At 49.6% G+C, this 18,492-nt stretch overlaps 4 protein-coding genes across 4 annotated transcripts; all 4 read left to right on the top strand.

Annotated features, from left to right (window-relative positions):
* The first annotated feature begins 86 nt into the window (after nt 1–86).
* Nucleotides 87–2,268, top strand: PV10_00704 (uncharacterized protein). Its single transcript, XM_016364815.1, has 5 exons — nt 87–353; nt 443–543; nt 618–1,128; nt 1,211–1,702; nt 1,778–2,268. The coding sequence occupies exons 1-5, from the start codon at nt 126–128 to the stop codon at nt 1,970–1,972; spliced, it is 1,527 nt and encodes a 508-aa protein (XP_016228464.1). The 5' UTR covers nt 87–125; the 3' UTR covers nt 1,973–2,268.
* A 6,394-nt stretch (nt 2,269–8,662) lies between these two features.
* PV10_00703 (uncharacterized protein) lies at nt 8,663–11,282 on the top strand. The gene has a single exon (XM_016364814.1). The coding sequence runs from the start codon at nt 8,714–8,716 to the stop codon at nt 11,084–11,086; it is 2,373 nt and encodes a 790-aa protein (XP_016228463.1). The 5' UTR covers nt 8,663–8,713; the 3' UTR covers nt 11,087–11,282.
* Nucleotides 11,283–13,645: 2,363 nt separating this feature from the next.
* On the top strand, nt 13,646–16,823 carry PV10_00702 (uncharacterized protein; the record flags this gene model as incomplete). The annotated part of the gene is made up of 4 exons (XM_016364813.1): nt 13,646–13,732; nt 13,790–14,129; nt 14,197–15,780; nt 15,829–16,823. The coding sequence occupies 4 exons, from the start codon at nt 13,646–13,648 to the stop codon at nt 16,821–16,823; spliced, it is 3,006 nt and encodes a 1,001-aa protein (XP_016228462.1).
* A 587-nt stretch (nt 16,824–17,410) lies between these two features.
* Nucleotides 17,411–18,425, top strand: PV10_00701 (uncharacterized protein; the record flags this gene model as incomplete). Its single annotated transcript, XM_016364812.1, has 1 exon — nt 17,411–18,425. The coding sequence occupies one exon, from the start codon at nt 17,411–17,413 to the stop codon at nt 18,338–18,340; it is 930 nt and encodes a 309-aa protein (XP_016228461.1). The 3' UTR covers nt 18,341–18,425.
* Nucleotides 18,426–18,492: the final 67 nt, after the last annotated feature.

Here is an 18,492-nt window from a genome sequence, read left to right as displayed (position 1 = left end):
GTGACTTTGATGCCGCGGCCCGCTCGAACGAAATAACTTCATGACATCCGCAGTCTCGCGGAAGGGCGAAAGTTCCTACTCGATGAGACTTTTGTTGATGTCGTGCACCAACACGATTCGAAAAGATGGACGCTCAAGATGCTCAAGAGTATTTGACTACTCTAGCCCACGCGACATCTGAACAATTCCACAAGATCCCTGGGTCGGCCATCTTCCTGCGTTATGTCAAATCGAGTTACCAGAATGATCCCATTCGGTCCGCGGTTGAACTCTTCCTCGTCCTCTTCGCGATTCGGTATTTGCTCGCTCCAAAATACTCAACGAAGCCCAACTATGTCAAGTTGTCCGATGAGGTGTGTGATCTTGAGACCAGAAGCGCGGTCATGCCGAATGGGTGCGGCCAGAAACAAGGACATCTCCTGGCTGACACATGGTAACATAGGAGATTGACGACTTGGTGGATGAATGGACACCAGAGCCTCTCGTAGGCAAGACTACAGCATTTGAAGAGGCGGATTTGGAAAAGCGCGCCATCATTGTCGGGTGAGTCTTGGTCCCCTGGGTCCTTTCCACTTGGTCGACGCTGCGGAATGCTGACACCAAAGTTGAATGTCTAGACCTAGTGGCCCTCGCTGCAGACTAGCCAACGGTCGAACTGTGACCAACCTCGCGTCTTATAACTTTTACAACTTTGTCTCCAACGAGAATCTCAAAGAACGTGCAATCCAGACGCTTCGAATGTATGGAGTTGGACCCTGTGGTCCACCTGGTTTCTACGGGACGCAGGACGTGCACATGAAGATTGAGAGCGACATTGCAGCTTTCCTCGGAACGACTGCTTGCATCATCTACGCGCAGGCGTTTTCCACCATTTCTAGCGTGATCCCGGCATTCTGCAAGAGAGGGGACATTATTGTGGCGGACAAGGGTGTGAACTACGCGATTCGAAAGGGAATTCAAATTTCCAGATCCACAATTCGGTGGTATGAACACAATGACATGGAGGATTTACAACGAGTACTGGCAAAGGTCACAAAGGAACAAGCTAGGAAGCCTTTGACGCGGAGGTTCATCATCACTGAGGGCTTGTTTGAGAATTCAGGAGAAATGGTCGATCTACCAAAAGTGGTACGTATGAATCCGAGGTGGAATGAGAAGGGGGCGCGTGGAGATGCATCTGCTGACTTTTTTTCCTTTCATATTTGGACAGATCGAGTTGAAGCTGAAATATAAATTCCGGCTGATTCTAGACGAGACATGGTCATTTGGAGTGCTGGGTCGTACCGGGCGCGGAATCACGGAACATCAACACGTGGATGCCGCCGAAGTCGACATGATCGTCGGCAGCATGTCAGGACCACTGACAGGAGCAGGAGGGTTCTGCGCAGGGTCGGATCAAGTGGTGGAGCATCAACGGCTGTCGGCTCTCAGCTATACATATTCGGCAGCATTGCCTGCGATGAGCGCAGTGACGGCCAGCGAGACGTTGATGATGCTTCAAACACAACCGGAATACATTACCCAACTTCGAGAGAACATCAAGACCATGTGGGCACAGATTGATCCGAGAAGCGACTGGGTGTATTGCAGCAGTGCACCAGAAAACCCAATCATGTTGTTGGTTCTGAAACCGGAGGTGGTCAGTAGCCGACGATTGACATGGGATGATCAGCAGATTTTGCTGCAAGAAATTGTTGACGAGGTCAGTGGAGTCTTTGTCTCACGGGATTTGTGTTTGTGAATAAAAGGATGCATTGCTAACTGGAACTGAATACAGGCCCTATCTCAAAACGTTCTCATCACTCGTGTCAAGAGCCTTCCTGCCGGTCCATCCGGAACGAAAACCGAAATTTACACTCCAAATCCCGCTCTGAAGGTATGTGTGACTATGGGCCTGTCTAAAAAGGAGATTGAAAAGGCCGGCATCATAATCCGACATGCCATTACCAAGGTGGTCGGTAAGAAGCGGTGAACAGTCATCATGGGGTGAAGAGTGAAGATGTGTCTTTTGTCAATGGTTTTTCCCTTCATGTACCAATATTCGACCAACATTGCAGAAGTGGAATGGCAGCATGGGGGATTGGGAGGATGATTATCATCATCATCGTCATTGTAATACTGGGATGCACATAGGGATAGGGTCTGATGGATGAAGTGGTGAGACTACGGCGAGGCAACGACTGCGATAACGATGGCCGTGGTGGATTGATAATTAGAAGCAAGATGTAAGAAGTCCAACGAACGAATGTAATAATTACTACTTTACCCTCAGCACCAATACTTGGGATATGAACTCAGATGGTAGGTACCTTTCTCTACTGGTACTCTCATACCTAGGTAGGTCAAGGTACACCTTAGACAAATCCAACTTCAGTTAAACCACCTGCCACAATCTCTCCCACCACACGCGACATTCAACACTCTCACCCGCGCCCGCACTCTTACCATATATGGGCAATGGTCCAAGACATGATACTGTAGTGATCTCGATCTAAGATCCGAAGTTCGGAATTCTCGGCCTTGGCGGATTTTCAGGTCAAGCCACGCTCGCTTGTTGGATCATGGCGTATATAAGGCTAGATGTACTTGAGACGAGGGTAATTTCTCGCTTTACAAACTTGGTGAGAGATGGAGGCAGAGGACAGGAAGGAGGGGAAGAGGGACAGAGAGAGATGATGTGGTGGTGATGGCGAAGAGATGGGCTTTGGAACATGAATTGACCACCAGTGTGTCTACCTATCTACCTAGGGACTTAGCCCGAGGCGCCTAAAGCACTCCCTAAAGATAGGGACTTGATTGTTTGAGTATCTCGTTTCCGGCTTCCGTGCGACTGCTACTAGGTAGTATTGTTGTGGTTCTAGGTGAGAATTTCTCCCTAAGCTTAACACCTACAAACACCCCAAGCTACCTCCTACCTAAGGTATCTAGGTAGGTACGTAGGTACTCGTAGAGATACCTGACCTCCTGACCTCTCTACCTGTACGTAAAACCATATACTTCATGACTGTTGACTCTGTCGATCATTCACCAACCATCATCTACGGAGTAGTGTACGTTTTGTACATACTCATCTGTACGTACACATTCACAAAAATCAACAGAAGCAATTAAGCGAGCCAAGGCAAGGGATCTCTGCTCGCTTAATCGCGTGGTTGGCATGAAATTTATTCTCCTACCGAGAGATGGACCCTTGATGACATTTCTGATCTTTTGCCTGGGGTGGAGGTGACGAGTTTGAGGATTGGAGGCTTATGGCTTGTGGCTTGCAGATGGAGCTGAAGGACGATATGTGCCTAGGAACGACCTACTTACTCCGTAGATTAGGTACCTGGGTAAATACCTAGGTAGGTACCTGGGTAAATACCTAGGTAGGTACCTACTACTAGTACCATTTTGTTTTCTCTCATTTTCTGTGACCATGCATCAGACACCTGCAATTCAAGGCTGTGTGGCTATCGATGTTGGAGTTGAAGCTCTATTACATTAGGTACCACCTACCTACCTAGGTACCTATGGATTTGATGCTGTCCACCTAGAAGCTAGAGTTACTCAGGTATCTACTCGATCTCTACCTACCTAGGTACCTTAGGTAGCTACACATCCCTCACATTGTTGAGTGTTGGCCAACGGAACAAACTCCTCGGCTTCGATAGGCGTTCAACCAGCCATGGGCCGAAGCGAATGTGGCTTTCACTAGTAGACTATCGGTCTATCAGATTGCCTATCACTTTATTTCACCGTCTAAAATCTCTCGTCTTTTCCAACATGATTTCTATCATCTCGTTGACACATCCACATGTTCCTACTAGGTACCTAGTACATATGCGCCATGCTTATACCAAGTCCCAAGTTTCCAATCCCAAGATCCCAGACTGAACGCCTTGCCTCGCCTTGCCTTTCCTCGTGCATTGTGCATACGAATACCCACTCGTGCCACTCCATGTTCCTCTCTCTCGTCTCAGTTCTCCCGTCTTGATTCTTTTTCCTCTGCCTGTCTGCTTAGCCGCTAACTTTACTTACGTGGTCCGTTTCATCCATTCTCCACCGTCCGTGTTCCTGTCAATCCCTGTCATCCACTGTTCCCATATACGTACATACACACACCTGGATCAGTTCTCCGTAGGACAAGATTCTTGTGTTCTCCAGTTTCTGGCATCTCCCCTGCTCACATTCGCTTACTGTTGGGCGCAATGCAACATTCAAGCGAACATGAAGCGAGCCATGCTTTCCTCACCCAGTGATATCTGAATGTAACCGAATTTCTCGCTTCTTGCTTCATAGTGCATGCATATAGGCGAAGGAGTAAGCGAGAGACTTCCCCGTCACCACTTATTGTAGACTGTTGTTGCATGCAGTGCCAGTGTCATCTCTTCCCGCTGAGTAGTGTCGATATACCACATCTTTAGTGTGACAAGAAAACACCAACACATTTCAGACCTTTACATCCATTTTCTCTGTCTACAGGATTGCATTCTTCCTATCCTCGTCTTTCCATCTCATTCAACTCTCGAATTCTACCACAACCAAACTCCCTCCACCATCATGGTTACTGTGGTTGATTTGTCAAAACTGACTCAGAGTGACGCGTCTTAAAGTCTACGTACACCCCAAAACGTTTCACTTTCAGTTCCACGTCTTCTGTCAAGGAACCAATCATGCTCATGCACTGCTAACCAAGCACCTCCTCGGAGTTCAATCAATCCGAGCTCCTATCTCACATTTTGTTCTCTTCAATTCTTGATGCAAAACTTCAGTCTTCAGTCTTCAGTCTTCAAGACCGTACTCAACCAGATGAGAACCTCCCTCACCACCCTATCATCGCCATCAAATACCACCGGCTGTCCAAGCCACGATCCTTCAATCTGGTTACCTGGTCCCTGGTTCCATGTCTTCAAAGTGCGGGGTCCCCGCCTACCATCTGACCCAGATTCTCGCCAGAGTTTGAGGCTGAATGTTCTGAATGTTCTGTGCCGCCCTGTTTCCAAACAGCTGGGCTCGTTTCGGCAGCTTCAATGACATTGTCGTTACCTCAATTGGCGGAGAATCGTCTACCGTTGGCCCAACGTTCGTGATCATGCATTCTCTTGCCGAATCTTAGAGTCAGCTCCAATGTCAGTTATTCAGGTCAAAAGGCAAGTCAAGTTTGGCCCCCGTTGTCCGCTGACGGGCCAGCTGTGGTTATGTAGGGCATATAAGGTAGGTCACAACTCTGTTCCCTCGACATACCACTTTGCACAGATCCAAATCCAATAATTCGAACCAACCCCTTTCTCATAATCATCATGTCTTTCCCCACACAACCCGCATTCATCCATGTAGGCACCTGGGACGACGAAACCAGGAAACATCCTGCCATGAAATGGATGGAAGACTATACCCTCAGTTTCAACGCCCGAGCCAACTGGGATCAAAAGTCCTCTGACTGGCACACATCCGATTTCACTCTCGTCAAGCCTGACGGTAGTGTCTACACTGAAGCAGACGAAGCCTTCCATCAGGTTAAAGACATGTACTCGAGCTTCACCAAGGAATTTCACGAGCCGTACTTTCTCGCCGTGTGGGAGACTAGCGAAGGGTATGAAATGTTGGGTCAAGCTCATCTGTTCGCTAATTGTCCTGGTCAGCCTGCTCAAGGAGAGAAAAAGGTTAGGGATGGTCAGGGCCGAGAGTGGGATGTTAAGATTCCTGGTGCGTTTCATTTCTGGTATGTTAAGAAACAAGGTGCTGCGCATGGGGATTATGAGTTGCGGAGGACGGAGATTTCAAGTGATTCTTTACCAGCAATTCAGATCTTGATGAAGAGGGGGGTTCTCAAGATGTAGTTAGTCAGTTGGGGTCTTGGTGGTTGGATTGAGGTGTTGAGCCGTAGCTTTGATTCCAGCCTTGATAATTGATTGTTCATTTCATTCTCTGTAAACGAGCCAGTTCACAGCCACTCTACAAGGGACGGTGCGATGCTATCTCGGAATATCCAAACCAAACGATGTAATGCTTGATCAAAGCTTGTCTACTGATCAAGATGCTCCCTCCATCCTCCAGAGTACATATGATCAGCCTCCTGATCTTCAGGATCGTGATTTGCGCCAAGGCAGGCCGCCTTCTTCACAAATCGTTGCTATCGTCAAACTTCTTCTATCTTCAGAACCCGTACCATCTCTATGAGTACTACCTCAGATGGTGTATCAATCTCTTTGATATCTCCTATCAACCTATCTCACCTCTGGTGCAATCCAGTCAGAAGCGGCCATCCCCCTTGGAGGTAAGTATCCATCATCAGAGCCATCCTCAAGGCAATGTCGTCTCTTGCTTTGACGACTTGACCGATTCCCTGTATTCCAGAATCCCAATTGAGACTAGGCTTGGCCAATCCCTCACTACCAGTTACGAACACTTTGGGTTTGATACAGTTCAAGTAATCTCGACGACGATCCCCTCCCTAGGTGGACGCCTTGCCGCCAGGCCCCCCACATCATCACCAACTCCAACATGTCCCAGGAACAGGGATTGCAATGACATATATCATGCATATGGACAGTCCGATTTACACATGTAAGGAAGATGACGCTCTCCTCAACTGAGATACACACGATCCAAGCTCTACAGTACAAAATCACTCACATAGCAGTATCTCAACTCACGATGCTGTTCCTCCTCTACGTACCCTTTACCGTCTTCCTCCTCATCAGAACTCTCCACTTCACTCAGAACTACATTGCCGCTCGTCGCCTTAAACTCCCCATCATTTGTCTCCCCGTCTCATTCGAAGATCCCTGGTGGCTACTCATCAAGCCTCTGTTTACATGGCTTCCCTCGCTCCCCTTTGGTCTTGGAGACTGGTATCTATACACTGACTTTGGCTGGCCCACGATTGACGCTGGCAGAACCACAGCTAAATATGGCGAGACATTTATCCTGGTCTCCCCTGTTCGTAACCAGATCTGTACAGTCTACCCTCCAGCCATCGATCAGATCTACAAAGACATGAAGACATGGTATTTTCCAGAGCCCCTCTCCCAGACCTTTACATTCTTCGGACAGAATGTCTCATCCTTGAACGGGGCGGAATGGCAAAGACATCGCAAGATCACTGCTCAAGCGTTCAATGAGTCTACCATGAGTTATGCCTGGGACGAGTCTATCAACAGAGTCACTAGTGACCTTGGCTTTCTGGCCAACGCCCAAGCCAGCTGCTCCCTGGCCAGTCTTCGCTCCGACATCAACGTGCTGGCAATGCATGTATTGACTTCGGTGGGATTTGGCCAGGATACGGCCCTGACAGACCTTCCTCCAGGACATCGATTGACTCTACTGGAATCGCTCAACTTCATCCTCCAAAATATCTTTACCGCCGTCTTATTTTCTGGTCTGAAAGCCCCCGACCATATCCTTCCGCCTCCACTTCGACGTCTCAAGACTGCAGTCACCGAGTTCAGACTCTACATGCAAGAAAGTGTGCTTCGAGAAATCCAGTCCACGCGCCAGTCATCCAAGCCAAGCATTCTACGAGCAATGGTGACCGCCAACGAGGCCGAAAAGACACAAGAGAAGCAGCAGCAACAACAACAGTTGTTTGCCCGACCCTCCTTCTTGACAGACTCAGAGCTCTATGGAAATCTCTTCGTGTATAATCTATCTGGCTTTGAGACAACGGCGGGGACCATGTCCTTTGCTTTTCCATATCTTGCCATCTACACCGACGTGCAAGACTGGGTCAGAGCAGAAGTCGATCGACACTACACACACTCGACAAACGCCAACTACCAGGAAACATACCCAAAATTGATCCGATGTCTTGCTCTCATGTACGAGACTCTTCGGATTGCAGGGCCCGCCCCGCAGATGGTTCGAGCCAGTAGTGTACCGACATCTCTAACCATCACAACTGGCTCTCCATCTTCATCCTCCTCAGAGGTAGAGAGGACAACCATCGACGTCGAACCCAATACTTTAGTCACAGCAGACTTCTACGGCGTGCATCTCTCACCTCGCTGGGGACCTGACGCACAGTCATTCGACCCAAAGCGATTCATAACGACACCAGACTCCAGATCTGAAGATGAGATCCTGGTCACTTCTCCCGCGGCGTCCTCCAATGGTGATTCGGTGACTCCCTTGTTCATGCCTTGGCTGTTCGGCCCGCGTGTCTGCCCAGGCAAGAAATTCAGTCAGGTCGAATACGTTGCCGTGGTGGCTCACATCCTTTCAATGTATCGAATCGAACTGGATACATCTGTTCATGGAAGCACTGAGGCCGCTAGAATGCATCTTAAAGCGGTTTTGGACGATAAATATTTCAACGTTAGCACACACATCAAAAACCCGGAGCTGGCGGGGCTGAGGTTTGTTCCTCGTTAGAGAAGAGGAGGTATTTCTAGCGGTTCGTGGTGTTGGTTGGAGCGAGTAACGCAGTCATTGTTGAGACACTGTCAATCACAGGGAATTCTCTCTTTGTTACAGTAATTCTGACGCGTCGAACAAGTGTTTGTATGATTCAACTCGACGGTCTTCGTGACTTCCGCGAGACTCGCACGTGCCTCGGTTCCTAAGAAACCGCACGTGAACGCCAAGAAATAGACGAACGCCAATGTCACGTGACAATGAAAATTTTTATCAGATAAGATGCGACTTCGCATCTACGCCTCGCATCTCCAGTTTACGAATACTTCACCACCTCGACACGCGCTCGTGCTGAGGGGTCCATGATTCCCAAGATATGCAACGCTGGACCTTGCATTTCTTTGTGATATTGTCACTCACTAGCCTTGCTCTTTCCGATGTAGCCGCATGTGTTGCGGCGTGTCAATTGGCACTGAGAAGTGTCTCTTTTGAAGATACACCCGCCAATCTTCCTTACTACTCCACGCAATGTTCGAGCGCGTTGCGTCTACAGTCAGTCTATGCATGTAGCTGGAAGTACTGCCCAGCTACCGCCATTCAACCTGGCTTGGATCAAGCCAACAAGACTTGTGTCCAATATGGAAACGTCACCTTGCCGTCGTTGGACGGTTTCGGCAATCTGGATCCTGGCGATATCGACAGTCTGCGAGTTCTGAATCGAACAGATGTGTTGATGGATCTGAATATCAGCCAACCGGCGATTCCTTCTCAGCTGTTGTTTGAAGATGCTAGACGGACAAATGCAGCATATCAGACATCGATGACCAGTAGCGTCCTGTATGCTATTGTCATGTTTGTCTTCTGGACCCTTGTTGTTCTCACTGGACTCGGCTTTCGTTTCGTTTCATTTCTCAGTCAAAAGGCCAGGTTCAGGAAGGAATTCGGAGGAGGAAGTGGTCGATATGCCAGATTCGAGCGAGATGTTACGAGACAGTTGAAACAGCATCTACTCGTCCCAGCGGCTTTCTCTCATCATTGTGCTGAACCTCTGGGATGGTGGATCGTCCCTCCCAGACTCCAATCACTTATTATCCTGACCTTTGTTGTCTTGAACGTCATCCTCAGTTTCGGCCATTATGATGTCTTCTCTACGAATCTCTACTGGCCGGATCACCGCCTCCAGTACGCACGATATGTCGGGGATCGGACAGGAGTTATGGGAACTGCCAACTTGACCTTAATCTACCTATTTGCCACAAGGAATAACGTCCTTCTCTGGATTACTGGCTGGAGCTTCGAAACTTCAATGCAATTCCACCGGTGGGTCGCCAGAGTTTCGACCGTTCAGGCCATCGTCCACAGTCTTGCGTACAGTCTGTACGTCTTGGTTGAAGGCGGCATGTCGCATTACCGAGCTGTGTGGTTACAAAGATACTGGACATTAGGTGCCGTCGCGACAGTAGCCATGAGCCTTCTCCTGGTCTTCTCACTCTACCCCATTCGCCATAAAGTATACGAATTGTTTTTATTCCTGCATACGACATTAGCGGTCCTCGTTCTCATCGGCATGTGGTATCACGTGGAAATCTTCAGCGGCGCATACAACGTCTTTCTATGGCCATGCATCATCATCTGGATTGCCGATCGAGTGGCTCGATTGTGGAAAGTGATACGATACAATATCCCCTATCGCGCCGGGTTTGCCACATACAGTCCTCAAACCAACGTCGTGTGGTTGAACGTCCCTCGAGTTTCCTCGTCTATTCCTGTTCCAGGTTCATATTACTTTCTTTACCTGTTACACGGCACGAAGTGGTATGAAAGCCATCCATTTACGTTAAGTGGTTGGGAATGTCAAGACCAAGCCCAAGCCCAAGACCTCGACCAAACACGAGACCTAGCTCTCACTACTACCACCGCCACCACATCAACACATAAACAAGCCTTGAATCTCCAATTCATCATCCGACCATACAACGGCCTGACCGGCCGATTCCGCGATCTCGTCCGATGTCAAGGCGGCGACCACAAAAACGGCCGAAACGTACGAGTTCTCGTCGAAGGACCATACGGACCAAAACACAATCTTCAACAATACGACACGATTGGATTTATTGTCGGAGGCACCGGCGTAGCCATTACCCTTTCCTACATCTCCGACATGTTATTCTCCGCTCGATCCAAAATCGGAGCTGGAAGTCCTGGATACACTTACCGCGTCCATCGCCTGCACATCGTCTGGGCAGTTCGAGAACTATCTCTATTCCAAGAAACATTCGACCGCGAACTTCGTCCCAAACTCACTGAAATGAGTAAACTCTCCGGCCGACCGATGGAAGTCCATATCCAGATCTACAACACGGGAGGCACAAATAATGAGGAACAACGACAAAGTACCGATGCGGCGATTCGAGATGCCGAGTTGGAACCAATGGTCTCATCAGACGATTCGGTACAGTTTTTACGTGGAGATGAAGAATTGCAACCAGATGAACATTCTCCTTTGTCGTCTCCGCCGGGGACGGTCACGCCGGATGGCTTGAGATTGTCGATTTATAGACATAGGCCAAGGTTGGAGAATATTGTGATGAGGTTTGTGGCGAGTGATGTGGGCGATGATAATAGTACGTGTGCGATTGTCGCTTGTTGTCCGGCGGCGATGGCGGATGATGCGAGGAAGGCGGTGGTCGAGGCTATTGGGCAGGGATATGGAGGGATTGATTTTTATCCCGAGAGTTATGCTTGGTAAGAAAGAACAGGGAGGTGAAGGGAGGGAGAGAAGTAGTTAGGAGGGAGAATAGCGTGGGTTTGGAATTTGGAGTTCGTTTGGAGTCTGGGTCTCTCGTGGGTGGGTGGAACATGAAACGACATTTAGAAAGGTAATACATTCTTTGGGAATTCAAAGACAGATCACGAAATTTACGATTTTGATGATTCAATGGTCATAGAACGGATTCTGGTAATAGCATCCGAGTTGTTGGAATATGGACGTGACGTAGCGTGTCACAATCACTCTACATGATCGTGATGTGACCCATGGAATACGTTGATGAGCCTAGAATCTAGTAAGGGAGGATCGCCTTAGCTCTGTTGCTATGGCGCCTCGCCATTTCAGAGTCAAAAAGGGTCCTAATCATTCCTCATCCTCCCCATGAAGTTCTGCAGACTTCTGGCTGTTGACGGCTCCGGCATATGTCCATTTCAGCAGCATCGCAGTGAGAAAGATCCGTGTATGAAGACACCCTGTCGCAAAACCCTCGTCTTTGGCTTCGCCCTGGCTATTTTCCGGGATTGTGATAGAACGGATTGCCATAATCTTTAAGTCTTGCCCGGAAACCTTCGGTTGCGTCTCGGCCAAGGTTCGCCACTTCGTACGAAAAACTCGTATTTCCGCAAGACTTGTGATCGTATCTGTACACAAGGTAGGGTTCTTCGACTTTGCGTGCCCTGAGTTTTGTTGGCCCACACAACCTGCTAGCGAGGGTTCTCATATTTTTATGAATTTCAGTAACGCTCCCGTTCCAAGCCTCGACCGACCTCCAGTCTGGGCCAAACGACTCTCTCAATGCAACAATGGCATTTCCTAGGAGGATTGAATTGCAATGGAATACGAGGCCATCTTCATCTTCGTAGTCCTCTTTGACCTTGCTGCAGGTCGGACCGTGCTCAAACTTGTTGACCAAATCCATGCAAGCACCTCGAAAAGCGTTGACGTATTGCTCTCGTTTGGCGCGCATCAGGTCTGTATATGAATTACTTGAGTCAGTGGCTGATTCTGGCAGGATGGCTGAATGGCATGACTTACCTTGGAGCTGCGCAGGAAGCTTTGCAAAGCTGTCGGCAAAAGAAGGCTGGTTAAGGTGGTCCAGGGTCAACCGGGCAAACAAGTAAGAAGTCATTCTCCCAAAATCGACCGAATAACCCAGGTGACAAGAAATATGTATCCATCTAAGTAGATCCTGGTCCGAGAGGGGATCGTGCGGTTTATCTTGTCTTTGAATGAGGTTTCGAATGTCGGGGAGGTCACGCCAGATCTGGGGCCAGGGGTGAATGGCCCTTGCAAGATCGTATTTGTCCACAAGGGTTGCGATGCTGTCGAGAAGATCTGGTGTGATGGCTGCGCTCTTGACCTTCTGACTCTGCATGTGAAAGATGTCGCAAAGAAGTCTCATTGCATGAGGGTCATCGTCAGGTAGTGGCAACTCGAGAAACTTGTCTTGGTTGAGGCGTTCACCTTCGGCGTACTTTCTTGGACTCAACATCGCTTCAAAAACAGGACTTGCATTGATCATGACTTGGTGGAAGACCATGATCTCGATCTGAGTGCCATCATCCTCGTTGAGAATGAGTTTTAGATCTGGAGTCATGGTTGTAATCGACTTGGGGATGCAGCGCAAGCAGGCAATGGTTGTGTCAGATGTTGAAGACGAAGCTAGGGGGAAGAGAAAGAGTCACAGAGGGAAAGAGATCAAAAGAGAGGATGTGGTGAGATTTTGAGGTTGTCCAGTAGAGTACTAGATTGAAAATGATTCTGCCAAACCTCCAGGTCGAGGAGAAGCCCATTGAGCAAAGACAACAGCAACAAATTCCTTGACGAAGTGCGGGTACGTGTCTTCTTACCTTAAGTACTTAGTAGTAGTGAAGAATCGAGGGAATCATGCACAATATCGAAGAAGTTTGACGACGCATACCTGCTCTGTGTTAATATCCTACCACAATCTGGACTAGGACGATCATCCTAGAGCGACATTCTGGGAGGCAGCAGGGTCTTGAGGTAGGGAGAGAGACTCGTGTCTGGCCAGGGATCTACAAAAAATTCCAACCACTGTGCCACTTCAGATACAGAAGGGGCCTTCCTTCCTGTTGACAATAACAACAAGTCCCAGTCGTGCCTGCCATATCAGTGTGGCTACCTACTTGAAGCAAACAACGGAAGGAGCACCCTGAGGCCTAACGAGGCTGCAACCTTCCTGCCAAGGCCAGCATGACGCGTTTGCTTCTCCCCTCATCCTTTCGCTCCCTCAGATCCTCAGATCCTCTGCCAACACCAACGCCAACAAACCTCGGATTCTCACTTCTGGTCGGTGGTCCGTGATCCACCAGAACCTTCGAAACATCTGTTCCACCCTGCACGCCGCGCCATGTCACGGCCGCAGCCTTCCGTATTGTCAGCGGTCAATAACAACATCATCCGTCCGTACCCATAGCACATGATTGTTGCACTTTGACCACACCGGCATACTGACTTTCACCTCCTCCATCCTCCCCTCCTCATCACCTGGGATGACAACAACCCCCACCATACACCATGGCGCATCTGTTTCGAGGCAAGCAGGCCGGCATCCCCAATGACCTCTCTACCGGAATCTCCCCAGAAATCTTCATGCTTGACGATGTATGTCGACTCTCCTCCCCCGAATGCTCTACGACATGACACCGCTAACATGCCCAGTTCGCCCGCTATGGCATCAATTCTCAGATATCCGTCATGGCATACGACCCCGTTCAATCCCTCCTCGCTGTTGGTACCAACGAATCCCGCTTTGGTCCTGGCAAAGTCTATGTCTTTGGTCAGAAGCGAGTCTCCGTCGTCTTCACTCCTCCACGCCCCTCCTCCGTCCGAGAGCTCCAGTTCTGTGCAGACAAGTTGGTCATGCTCGACTCCAAGAACGATGTCAGCATCTTCAGTCTCGAAACAAAACACATGGTTGCCAATTATGCCCCACCGGGTCATGTCACCGCAATGCTCACAGACCCCAGCCTAGACTGGTGTCTGTCAGGCCTTCAGAACGGTGAGTGAAACTTTTCAAGAGATCAAACCCGTTTACTATACCTCATTCCCTGACTCATTCATCACAGGAGATATTGTCGCATATGATCTCGACCGACAGTCCATGGCTCCATTCAAAATCCCCAACCTGTGGAGAGAACGAAACCCGAGAGCTAGGATCCTCCCAGTCGTCTCTTTGCAGCTTCATCCCAAGGATGTGGGCTCCCTCCTCATCGGCTACTCCGAAGGCGCCGTTCTCTATTCCTTCAAACAAAACAAACCCCTCAAGTTCTTCCAATATGACCTTCCTGCTGGTGCTCCTGGCGGAAACTCGGATCCTGCCCTGGTCAACTCCAACAGATCTCCCCGCCTGACACACGCCATCTGGCATCCAACGGGCACCTTTATCCTCACCGCCCACGATGATTCAAGTCTCGTCTTCTGGGACCCTCGAGATGGACGTGTGATCCACGCCCGAACAATTCAGGACTCCGATATCAATATGCCTCGCAGCTCCTCCAGATCACACCCTGCCAATCTTGCTGTCAAGGAACCCTTTGTGAAACTCGCCTGGTGCTCCAAGGAGAATCCTGATGACACAGGTCTACTGTTCGCCGGTGGCATCCCCACCACCGCCCCGAACAAGGGCCTCACCTTTATCGACCTTGGTGTCACCCCCAATTACCAGACCTCGACATGGGACTTTCTCGCCAATCACTTTAGAAATCCCAAGAGAATTCACATGCTACCAACTCCTCCCAATACCACCGTCAACACTTTTCTGACCGTTCCTCGTACTTCTCCTCATTTCGCTGGCGCTCATGACCCCATAGCCGTCCTGACCTCACTATCCTCGGGAGAACTCCTAACATTGAGCTTCCCTTCTGGCCACCCCATCACCCCAAGCAATCAACTACATGTCTCCTTGACATTCGTCCACCCTTTCGTCACCAAAATTGCCCTCGCATATGTCGATCGAACGAGGTGGCTGGGCATGAGAGAGGTTCGACAACATGGCCCCAATTTTGTGACTGGTGGGGCTGAAGCGACACACTCACTCAAGCGACACGAGAACAGAAACGTCGTCCAATTGGCTCATGCCGATGGTGTGATCCGCGTCTGGGACGCTGGTCATGGTGACGCCATTGAGAACAGCGGCGTCATTCAAGTTGATCTTGGTCGGGCCGTTGGACGTTGGGACCAACTTGATGTCGCTCAAATGAGCATGTCTGGTGCCACCGGTGAACTCTCCGTGGGCCTGAGAACTGGTGAATTGGTCGTCTTTCGTCTGAATCGTAATCAGTCTGCAGGCCAGCCGCCTGCAGAGCCTGGTCAGAATGAGGGCCCCGGACGAATGACCGACATATCCAAACGTGCAGACCCCGGCTTGAAAGAAGGTCTCTTGCCCCTGACATTGACCAATGACCAGCAAGGCCCCGTCACAGCCTTGCGTCATTCAGATGTGGGATTTGTCGCAGCTGGCTATGCCGGTGGCGGCGTCACTCTAGTCGATTTGCGTGGTCCGGCCATAATACATACTGCCCTTCTCCAAGATGTGGCAGGGGGCGGAAAGCATAAGAGGGTTAGTATCCACCATCGAGGCAGTTCACAACCTCCCGCATCGGAATTTGCTACGTCATTAGAATTTGGCATCATGACCCTCGAAGGCGACGGTAAGTTAGACCCTGTGGCTTCTCATATTCATACTAATAGCTCCGCAGATTACTCCTCAATCGCCTTATTCGTTGGAACATCACGTGGACGTGTCGTCACATTCAAGATTTTGCCTTCGCAGACTGGCCGCTATTCCGCACAATTGGCTGGAGTTACTCAGATCTCAGAAGATAGAGTAATCTCGCTGTGTCCGATCGATGCCATCGCTGGAAGCTCAGTCACGGCCACCGGCCAAGCGATGGGAGGGTTGCAGTCTGGTCGCAAGGTCGACGGTGTTTTGGTAGCCACAACCGCATCGTCGGCTCACATATTCCGCCCTGCCAGCTCCAAAGGAGCCTCCAAAACCTTTGACAATTATTTTTGTGATTCAGCCACTGTGGCACGATATGAAGATCGTGGCTATGCACTTGTTGGCCTCTTCGGTGATGGAACAGCACGCGCATTTTCTCTCCCAGCACTGAAGGAAATCGGAAGCACCCGAGTCAATCATGTTCTCGAAGCAAACAGATTTTCTGAAGCTATTGTCACTCCGACTGGCGACATTCTCGGCTGGGCCGGCCCGAGCGAAATCGCCATTATTAACTGTTTTGGCGCTGGTTTGGCTCTTCCTCCGAGTCTCGATCGACTTTATGACCCTGCCAAAATTGTCCCTCCGCGACCGACAATCAGCAATCTACAATGGATTGCAGGAACCCAATACATTACTCCGTCCGACATGGATCTACTAATTGGCGGCCCCGACCGACCAATGTCCAAGAGAATGGTGGCTGAGATGCGTGCCGCTCAAGAGGCCGAGTTTCAGCGACAGCGAGAATCTGCACGTACAGGAAAAGCGCCGGCCCCTGATCCTAACCAAGAGGGCTATTGGGCTTACATGCAACGGCAGATCCAAGAGAGAACTGAGAATCTCGGGCTGGCAGGTGACAGCATGGATCGCACAGCCGAAGCCAGTCAATCTTGGAGCGATGGCGTGAACAGTTATATCAAAAAACAGAAAAGACAGGCAGCTATTGGCTTCATTGGTTCGAAGTTTGGACTTTGAGTTCTCTCACCTGTCCAACAACCAACGATCCTAAGTATGTGCCATGGTTTGTGACCGACACCCGCGACATGCAACTAGATTTAAAGCCAGATACCCACGTCTTGACAGAATTAAGCCATATTTCTTCTCCTCGTTTCACATTTTGACTGCCTCGGCCTCGCCGATGTTGTTCCTTTGTCCAAAAGTCCCCCAAGTCACACGCAACGCAAGTTATGCCTTCATTTCTTAGGAAGGGAGAACAAAGAACCAATGACTCTTGACATGCAAACAATCAGAAGGCTAACCAGCACTGGCAAGGTCGTCGCCAAATGACCATCTCTCATGGCCGCAAACGACCATCTCGAAAGCCTTGGGCAATCAAAACCAAGTGTGTGGGTGACTGGTCTCGGCCTGACCTTCTGGACGTGGGAATTCTGGAAGCCGATTGTTCATTTGCCAGCTATAAACTCCCACATTCCTGACAAAGTTCTGGAAGCTTGTGAGAACAATTGACACGCTTCGACGACTCCACCGTTGTTCAAGTCTGCTGTATTAACATTTGGTGACTCGCTTCTCCTTAGACGGGCCAGCCATTTTATGCTCCCAAAATGAAGAAACTCGTCCGCTCCATCTCTACTCGGCGTCCCAAATTTGGATCTGAACTCACCACACCAACAACACCGACATCATCTGATCGAGCACTGTTCTTCCTCACGTCGACGGGTATCCTATCACCCACAAAATCGGACCATGCTCACTTTTCAACACCAAGCTTAATTCCCCCTAACACGACTCTATACTTCCCACAATGTCCACATAGCACACCGCCGACACCACAACCGGCAGGGATGGCCGTACCATTAGCTCTCAAAGCTCAAGCATCAGCGGCATCATCAGCCCCATCCACACCATTATCCTCCACCCTGGACAATTCTATCATCCATTCCCCAGCATCAAACACTTCTCACCGGGAAGAATGGGATCGCATCGACATCACCAGTCACCCATCCGTCGCTTCACCAATACATGAATCTGCCTTTCCTTCGCCTCAATTCTTCACCTCACCAAAACGCTGCTTCGACTGTACAATATCCTTGGCACGCACAACGCAGAAAACAACCCATCAAGCCTTTGACCCCAAAATCCAAGCTGCGAGACAAGCCTTGAGAGTAGCCATGGCCGCAGAACAAGCTGCTGACGACACCACGCCAGATCCCGCTAGGTTGAGAGAATGGGTCTCTCAAGCCAAAGGTCTCGTCGGGGATTTCACCGCCCAGCGAGACGCCGAGGTTAAAGCTATCTGGCACGATGTCATCAAGGCATGGGAAGGGGGAGTGAGAGAAGTGATTAGAGATGATGGGACGGGCCAGGGTTTGGAGTTGTGTAGGTTTAAAATGGTCTATGTTGATGTAGATCCTCTGGAGGAAAGTGAGGTCACCACCCAACATACTCCGGCTACGGATCTTGCTCAACAAGTTGGTTCGTCGTTGGAAATTCTAGATGGATGGAAGGTCGATGTTGAGTGGCATACTCAATGATATATGATGAGAAAAGGAATTCGAATCAAGTAGCAAGGCTGAACATTTCAGATTTCTTTGATCGTAATACATCTATCTTCCTGTCTAAGCTATTCAAAGTCACTTGTACAATATTTCAATAACTCACCACCAAATGCCACGAGAACCACTCC

This window comes from Exophiala mesophila, assembly GCF_000836275.1.
Source record: "Exophiala mesophila strain CBS 40295 unplaced genomic scaffold supercont1.1, whole genome shotgun sequence".
Taxonomy (NCBI): domain Eukaryota; kingdom Fungi; phylum Ascomycota; class Eurotiomycetes; order Chaetothyriales; family Herpotrichiellaceae; genus Exophiala; species Exophiala mesophila.
This window is presented reverse-complemented; position numbering and strand designations above follow the sequence as displayed.

Bases quoted from the DNA above. Each gene is read 5' to 3' on its own strand.
- PV10_00704 (XM_016364815.1), top strand. From the start codon at position 126: ATGGACGCTCAAGATGCTCAAGAGTATTTGACTACTCTAGCCCACGCG. The intron at 544-617 runs GTGAGTCTTGGT...TTGAATGTCTAG, and splicing joins AAGCGCGCCATCATTGTCGG to ACCTAGTGGCCCTCGCTGCA. The intron at 1,129-1,210 runs GTACGTATGAAT...ATATTTGGACAG, and splicing joins TGGTCGATCTACCAAAAGTG to ATCGAGTTGAAGCTGAAATA.
- PV10_00703 (XM_016364814.1), top strand. From the start codon at position 8,714: ATGCAACGCTGGACCTTGCATTTCTTTGTGATATTGTCACTCACTAGC.